General features: G+C 41.0%; 1 protein-coding gene across 1 annotated transcript in view; it reads right to left on the reverse strand.

Moving 5' to 3' along the window:
- Positions 1–9,264, reverse strand: part of LOC123979022 (gamma-aminobutyric acid receptor subunit rho-2-like) — an 83,203-nt gene that overhangs the window by 20,889 nt on the left and 53,050 nt on the right. The window contains 1 exon segment of the mRNA XM_046062729.1: positions 1,971–2,053. Within this exon segment, the coding sequence (XP_045918685.1) occupies positions 1,971–2,053 (83 nt within the window).

The raw sequence follows: 9,264 nt of genomic DNA on the forward strand, positions 1-9,264 counted from the left end.
ATTGGCATTAAAGGAACCGCTCTAAGCTGGTTTAAGTCCTATTTATCAGATCGATTTCAGTTTGTACATGTTAACGATGAGTCCTCCATACACGCCAAAGTTAGTCATGGAGTTCCTCAAGGATCTGTCCTCGGACCAATCCTCTTCACTTTATATATGCTTCCTTTAGGCAATATTATCAGGAAATATTCCATAAGCTTTCATTGTTATGCAGATGATACGCAGTTATATCTATCGATCAAGCCAGATGAAACTCATCAGTTAGCTAAACTTCAAATGTGCCTTCAGGATGTTAAAATCTGGATGACCTGTAATTTTCTAATGTTAAACTCAGATAAAACTGAAGTTATTGTTCTGGGGCCTAAGCACCTCCGTGACGCATTATCTAAAGATATAGTTTCCCTTGATGGGATCGCCCTGGCCTCCAGCACCACTGTGAGGAATCTTGGAGTTATCTTTGATCAGGACATGGACTTTCTCTCCTTCTGTATGCAACCTCATCCCATTATTGCATGTTACTAACACAACTTCTCCCCTTTCCGGTAGTCTTGTGCTTTCTCGTCTCTCTCCTCTCTCCTCCTATCACTTCCTGCAGGTGTTTCTGGCTCTGGAGCTGTGGAGTCTGGATCTGTGGCTGCGGGTCACCTGCTGCCCCCGTGTTCCTGCTCGACACCCTCTGCTGCAACGACTATTGTTACTAGTCCTATTGTTATTATTGTGATTGTTACCATTAACACTACTATAAATATCTGTACCATTTTTCATTTAGTCTATAGCAACATCACCTTTACTGTCTGTACCTCTGTGTGTATATTATGTAGGCTGCCTCCCTCTCTTTTTCTTTCTCTTCTTCTCCTGCCCTCTTTCCCTCTCTCTCTCTCTCTCGCCACCCCCTCTCCTCTTCACCCCCAACCAGTCGAGGCAGATGGCCGCCCACCCTGAGCCATGGTTCTGCTCGAGATTTCTGCCTCTTAAAATGAAGTTTTTCCTTGTCTCTGTCTCCTAGTGCTGCTCTTGGTGGGAACTGTTGGGCTTCTGTAAATAACATCACAGAGTACGGTCTAGACCTGCTGTTTTATGAAAAGCGCTGTGAGATAACTGTTGTTGTGATTTGGCGCTATATAAATAAAATTGAATTGAAAAACAATTGGTTCCTTGCACTTTAAGCACTTGCGCTGCCAGGAGTGGTTGGCCCTGGCAATTCCATGCTTGGGCCCTATATTCTGGCATGGCTTTCTACTGCTGGAGACAGCTTTTGTCAAGTAAAGCGGTTTGATGCTTAACTTGCAATGTTTTTTTTTCTTTTAGACTGGTAAGTAACATCCAATGTTAGCTATTTAGAAATCTTTAGTGCAACTAATGACAATACCAAGTGTGCTACAAATGGCAGATAAATAGTGTTGATGTGGCTGTTTTCTTGCTATTATGGTCTAAAACTGAGCTAACCAAGCCAACATAAACTATAGATCAATGCCACATGTGGAGATTATAAGATAGCAGTATTATTTTGATTGGCACTCAGAGTTTCACCAGGTTGGGTGCATGTTTTGGATTATTGTCCTGTTGCCATTTAGTAGTTGGCTTTTTTTTTATATAACTGATGAGATTGTATTGACCTAGGTTCACCATATCAACCACCTGGCATTACTGTTCACTATACATTTGAGGACATTGCAAGGTTTATTATGTATGTTTAACTGTACACAATCTTGAGCAGTGCCATTGTTGCAATTAGTAAATCATGCACTTCTTGCACAATACTGTCCCCAATTTGTTTGGAGCATGTGGCCAAGAATTACCCATTGTACCTTTAAAGCATGTAAACATTTTGTAAACCCCAAAATAAAAATATGAACCTGAAAATGAGCATAATAAATGTTAGCTCTGGTAATATAACACATCTTCTTATTTTGTTCTGGACTGTCCAGGACTCAATGATTTTTAGAACTGTAAATGAAACATTTACTCACAGCTCTCCAGCTCTAGTGAGCAGGTCTGAGAATCCAGAGGAAAGCGGCTGAAGTCCATGTTACAGGCTGCTGTCACTGTCACTCTGTCACAACAATAGAAAGAACAACAGACATACATGGTGAGAATATTAGTTATATATCGTAACTCTGGATTCTATGAGAGCTGGGCCCCCCTTGGATCTGCGCCTGTAATATATATTAACTGCGTGACTTGTGCTCTGCTCTTCAAAGTCCACTGGAAGCGTCTCAGAAGCGTTTTAACAGCGGAGCGTGCAACCTACCTCACGTTAGTGACTTGATATTAATTTGTCATTTTTGTGCTTCTACTACCTTCTTCCCCTTCTGTCAATTTCAGGCTGCATTTCCCACAAGGAGCATTTCAGAATCAGAGCATTTGGCCTGCCTGACTTTGCTGACATGTTTAGATTTTTTTAATTTGGTAATCACTTTTTGCATTTTACTGTTGTAAAATGTACTGTTTATTGTTGTTTTACGATCGGGAGTCTCCGCAGGGTGTTTTATTGACTGGCTCCAGTCCGCTTGCAGGGCTCACGGTGTGTGTTCTATCAATAATTTTAATATTTTCCGGCAAAGAGTTTCTCTTTTTAAGAGAGACGGACTTCACCCCAACAAACTGGGCTCAGAAATGTTAGCTGCTCACAAATAGCATGCTGTGCAGTCCTCCACACATGACTTAGGTTAATGACTAATCATTCATGCAGCACACCTGGACACACCACTGGTTACTGAACAGAACCCTGCCTCACTGACACTGATAATTGCCTCCACCTGAACAGAACTGAATCCTGGTTGCAAACTAATGGCCATAGCCAGCTAGCTGAACTGTGTCCTCCTCAGTATAATTGTTTCAGCAAGCTCAGGGTCAGTGGTTGTGGTGGTGGCCTAGTGAGTGTGCACAAGAAAAACATTACATCAAGTACGCTGTGATGAATTTACCTCGTTTGAAGTTCTCACTTTAAAACTTGGTGGCCTACAACTATATTTGCTATAATTTATCGCAACCTAAAACCGCCTGGAGGATTTTTAGCAGAACTTCCATGTAAATGTAATGCTCTGTACTTGTATAGCGCCTTTCTAGTCTTTTCGACCACTCAAAGCGCTTTTACACTACATCTGCATTCACCAGTCACACACATTCATACACTGAGCCTAAGTGCTCAAACAGAAACTAACATTCACACTCATTCATACACTGGCGGAATAGCCGCCAGGGGCAAATCGGGGTTCAGTATCTTGCCCAAGGACACTTCGACACGCAACCAGGAAGCCAGGGATCGAACCGCCGACCTTCCGATTAACAGCCAACCCGCTCTACCTCCTGAGCCACAGCCGCCCCTTATCTACTCTTGTTTTAAACTATGACAGAAATACTCTTTGTGGCTATTGGCTACCATGTTAATGACCCCACCAATGTTCATGCAACTGACTTTTTAAATATTGCCACTTCTTTTAACTTTAAACAACATGTCTATGGGCAAACACAGGACTATACTGCAGACTACATAATGGGCACTATTGTTACTATATGACAACATAAAATGCTGAATGCTCTGGTCTGGCACTATTGTTACTATATGACAACATAAAATGCTGAATGCTCTGGTTGATATCACAGCAAAACAATTTGTCACAATTATAAGAGCTACATTGGTGTGATGCACGGATTTGCTCTGACAATATCTAAATAATCATGTAAGCACGAATCATTCAGGTGGTTTCTTTATTGTGTTGCATTGATGTATAAGTGTTTTCTTTAATGATTTAATTAGAGAGGCTGCTGGTAGTCATTTTAAACATTTCCATGCGTGCAGTTATTTCACAGAAATCAACTTTTAGCTTCGGAAATAATTTAGATGCACTGATGGAGCTCAGGGCTGATCAGGAAGATGGCTTTACTCCCAACAGTTTCACTTTATGCAGGGTTGGGAGGGGTACAATTACTAATTACTTGTTTAAAAATGTAATCAGTACCGTAATCCAAGTACCACAAAATAAAAGTAATGTCACCTGATTACTCTTAGTTACTTTTGGATTACTTCAATGCCAAATGAAGACACGAGAAGTATCAAGCATGAAGCATTGTCTGCTCCGTGTATTTTTAGAGAAACATACAATAACAAAATCTTCCATTCCCATGAAATCAGAATCCATGTTTACATGTTTTATATGATATGCTTTGCACTATGTCACCACTATGGCAGTATCTGGCCCATCAACGACAAAAATGTGATTTGTATGTATTCTTGACATTTAAGAGTTTGAAATTTGGAAAACCATTTTAAAATGTTGATGACTCTTTCTGCACATGTATTAATTTAGCTTGGTCGGTTAGCCGTGCTGCTAGCGGTTCTATTACCTTACTCAACACCAGTGTGCCAAGAGCCAAACCCGGCAAGAAAACCACCTCAGTCTGGCCTCTGTCGGTCTTGGAGGCTGTGTTTAGTCCTGGTCTGACTGCCGTGTCCACTCACTGAGAGCTGGAACCAGTCTGCACAGAGTCTGCATGATGGGGTGTGGGCGCAACACATATTCGGTGCTACTGGCGACTGTAAACGCCAATCAATATCTGCGACACGTCCCTTTCTAGCTTTGTGTTTTACAGAAACACGTACATACACCATAGACTGTATATTTAAAATTTCACATCTTGGGTCAAGCTGACCACTCTCTCATTTCACTTTTTTTTTTGACTCTGAGTTTTTTCTTTTTTGGGGGGGGTTCCCCTTTTTGGGTTATATCCCTCTTGTACGCTCAAGCACTGTGCTTGTGACAGAAGGCATCCACTCAAAGTGGAGGGTCGTCTCGTGGGTTCATGGAGAACCACAGTGTGCATTGCACATTCTCTCTGAACCTGCCCCACAACATTTTAATGTGTGAGTGTGGGACTCAGTTTCCACTCCTGGCTATTTTCAGCAGGTTGGATGAGAGCATGCTGTCCTGATGTACGCTGCCACTGTCACGTTGTGTGTCCTTACTACAACATGTGCTTGGCTGACTGTTTTAACACTTTCTGGACCGTTTCTTCAGACAGTTTATGAAGAGAGACGTAGGCTTCGTCCGCCGCCTATAACCAGTTGAGATTGACGCATTCCTCCAGCCAGAACGAGATGCGTCCGTATACGCTGATATGTGTGACATAGCTCTCCGACAGATCATTGGGGTGTTACGCCCCACCCTTTGGTGGCTCCATGGGGCAAACAACACTCCAACTGAACACAGATAAACACTAATGCTGGGCAATGATTAAAAAAAATGTAAATCGCAATTAATCGCATGTTATGAGCAAAATTAAATAATGAATTCTAAAGTAGTGTATTGTGTTAAGCTGAGCCATGAGGCTGAACACTGGAGAACAGAAGTTTAGGACCCAAATGCAGACACTGAGACGGAAACTGGAGAGTTGGTGAGGTTTATTGCGACTAAGGTGAAAACTTACAGCACAGGTGAAAACAAAGTCCAAAAATCCAAAATGAGAGAATTATCCACAAGGAACCGAAAGACGTGAAACTAAACAGGAGACTAAACTTGAGACACAAAGAGACTCCTGTAAAGACAAACTAACACTAGAAACACAGGAAAATACAGGAAACATCTACATCAACAATGAACTGGCAACAAGTGATGGACAGACAACCATTTAAATAGACAGGGGAGGGAGAAACTAACTACACACAGGTGGGACCACTAAGACAATCAAAGACAAACACAGGAAGTAAAACATGACAAGAGACACAAGGGCAGACTAACTACAAACTAAAACAGGAAGTAAACCTAACTGAAACACTCAAGGAACAATGTCACAACATGAAACATAACAGACAACATAAGTGACTTATAGACAAAACCTACAGAAGTAAAGAACATAGAAACAAGACTAGAAACACTGATGAACTCATAAAAAGTAAACCTAACTAATAAACAAAGTAACACATACTACAGAGAAGAGCAAACACAAGGGCAGGGATTGAACACAGAAACAAATAAAAAACACACCCAAACCCGTGACAGTATTGCACACTTTTAAGTTAAATGTAGGCCTACTGCTATATACGCAAAAGTGCAATAACATGTGGTTTGCAAACATTTTAAACAAATAAAGTTCTTTTTACCAGCAGTATTCCCTTTACTCAGTAGCAATAAAATATTTCTTATAAATCTCAACTTCATGTAATCAAATCAAATATTAAACCAAAGCTATTTGCCACTGCCAGGGCATTACCTTTTATCTAGCTTGTTAAAACAAGTTACCATCAGAGTCCAGTTAGGGCCTACGCCTTTTTCTTTTATCAGGGGGCAGCATAAACAGTCTATGTTCAGTTGCAAGTTTCAACCGATAGAGTGAGGTGAAGTAGTCGAACACAAGGTGTAGCGACAAACGGGCAAACAGATGGGCAAAGAGACAAAGCCGAGTTGTGTGTTGAAGGTAAGGCAGCAAATATCTCAGAAGCTCCAATAAAAATCAAAATCTGATAATCTGTTTCTGTGTTGACAAGCATGCCCAGTATCCCACTGAACATGCCCAAAGTCACAGCCTAAGGGATTTCACTCAATGGAGGCAAAACCAATGGCTTTTAAATCAGTCGCTTATCACATATTTTTGGATGAGGAATTAACGATATACATACATATACAATACATTTGGTGAGTGTCGCCTCCTATCTATCTCTGTTTCCGATCTATCCACTGACCTATCTAATAAAAAAGGCGGAAAATGCCCCCCCAAATCTTTTTTTTTTTTTACAACTTGTGTTGTTGCACAAAGTGGCTCTTTAGATGACTGGTTGGTCACCATCCACTGTCATCGCAGTCTCAGCCCTTTGGTAATTCACCACTGGCTTTGATGTCTCAATAGTTTTTAAAATGAAAATTCCTTATGGGATATAAACTTTGGGTTTAGATTCTATAGATTGTATATGTTTGTCAGATTGGTTTGTCTGAAGGTAAAGTTAAGGTTCATGGTTCTACTGGACAGTTAAATTTAAAGTTTAATTCTGGATGATGCACACATTTACCAAACTTCAGTAAAAACTGATAGATACAGTATATACAAATAAAAATGAACAGAGAAAGTTTGGACTACCAAGAATTTGAACATGGTATTGGTATTGGCTCAGTGGCATGCAGGAGTGGAAATTAACTTTTTGGCTCACCTGCCAATGGGACTGGTAGATGAAAAAATCCACCTGCCAAACATATTTTTTACCGGCCAAAATAATAACTTGCCTTTTTATGTCACGTAAACATTTGTTTCAGTAATTTTAACGGAGATAATAAGGTATTCTGTCAAATACAAACTTGAAGACGACACCAGATTGAAATTTGAAGCAAAATAAATGTATTGCTATTAAATGTACTTAACACATAACAGTAAATTGGTTTATAAACTTACAAGATGCTTATTAATCATTCAACTTAAATCTCATCACTGCTCACTCTTAAACATGCTTTATCATTCAACTTAAACCTCCTCATTAATTAATTTTAATTTATGCTCTGCTTCAGCCCCCCCACTATATTCATTAAACTTTCATATAAAGTGTATCACTACTATAGGCCTAATATTAATTGTAGGTTGTTTTCATTTATTAAATCTTTGTGCAGAAGAACAGTATATGTTGGTCTGTAATTTATTAATGCTAAGTACTAACAAAAACATCACAACTATTCATGCACAAAAATGACTGTAGGTTGTAGTTTTTACTCGCACATAGTAAATCATTTTTCTGGTTCGCACGTATCTCTTTTACGGGCAAATGCATGTCAAATACTCTGTGTAGCAACGCATCATCCGTCCTGCATTTCTTCTTCTTCTTGTTTTATTTGCGGGTGCTGTGAGCTGTTCTACATGCTGCCACTGGCTTTAACGGAGGGGAACGTAGCAAACAGCGGGTATAAATAAACGGGAGATTTACGGGGAGATATTTTAACAGGGGATACCGTGAGAGAACGGTAAAATACGGGTGAAGCCCGGGGGAAACGGGAGGGTCGTCAGGTACGCACGTTATAGTGGTAACTAGCTAGCTAAATGCTAAAAACACTCCAGGTACTCCAAGCACGACTTGACAGCTCCCGACCCCGACTTCAATACCCTAAATCCCACCCCCTTACATACACTCACCTAAAGGATTATTAGGAACACCTGTTCAATTTCTCATTAATGCAATTATCTAATCAACCAATCACATGCAGTTGCTTCAATGCATTTAGGGGTGTGGTCCTGGTCAAGACAATCTCCTGAACTCCAAACTGAATGTCAGAATGGGAAAGAAAGGCGATTTAAGCAATTTTGAGCGTGGCATGGTTGTTGGTGCCAGACGGGACGGTCTGAGTATTTCACAATCTGCTCAGTTACTGGGATTTTCACGCACAACCATTTCTAGGGTTTACAAAGAATGGTGTGAAAAGGGAAAAACATCCAGTATGCGGCAGTCCTGTGGGCGAAAATGCCTTGTTGATGCTAGAGGTCAGAGGAGAATGGGCCGACCGATTCAAGCTGATAGAAGAGCAACTTTGACTGAAATAACCACTCGTTACAACCGAGGTACGCAGCAAAGCATTTTTGAAGCCACAACACGCACAACCTTGAGGCGGATGGGCTACAACAGCAGAAGACCCCACCGGGTACTACTCATCTCCACTACAAATAGGAAAAAGAGGCTACAATTCGCAAGAGCTCACCAAAATTGGACAGTTGAAGACTGGAAAAATGTTGCCTGGTCTGATGAGTCTCGATTTCTGTTGAGACATTCAGATGGTAGAGTCAGAATTTGGCGTAAACAGAATGAGAACATGGATCCATCAAGCCTTGTTACCACTGTGCAGGCTGGTGGTGGTGGTGTAATGGTGTGGGGGATGTTTTCTTGGCACACTTTAGGCCCCTTAGTGCCAATTGGGCATGGTTTAAATGCCACGGCCTACCTGAGCATTGTTTCTGACCATGTCCATCCCTTTATGGCCACCATGTACCCATCCTCTGATGGCTACTTCCAGCAGGATAATGCACCATGTCACAAAGCTCCAATCATTTCAAATTGGTTTCTTGAACATGACAATGAGTTCACTGTACTAAAATGGCCCCCACAGTCACCAGATCTCAACCCAATAGAGCATCTTTGGGATGTGGTGGAACAGGAGCTTCGTGCCCTGGATGTGCATCCCACAAATCTCCATCAACTGCAAGATGCTATCCTATCAATATGGGCCAACATTTCTAAAGAATGCTTTCAGCACCTTGTTGAATCAATGCCACGTAGAATTAAGGCAGTTCTGAAGG

This window comes from Micropterus dolomieu, linkage group LG11 (genome assembly GCF_021292245.1).
Source record: "Micropterus dolomieu isolate WLL.071019.BEF.003 ecotype Adirondacks linkage group LG11, ASM2129224v1, whole genome shotgun sequence".
Lineage (NCBI taxonomy): Eukaryota > Metazoa > Chordata > Actinopteri > Centrarchiformes > Centrarchidae > Micropterus > Micropterus dolomieu.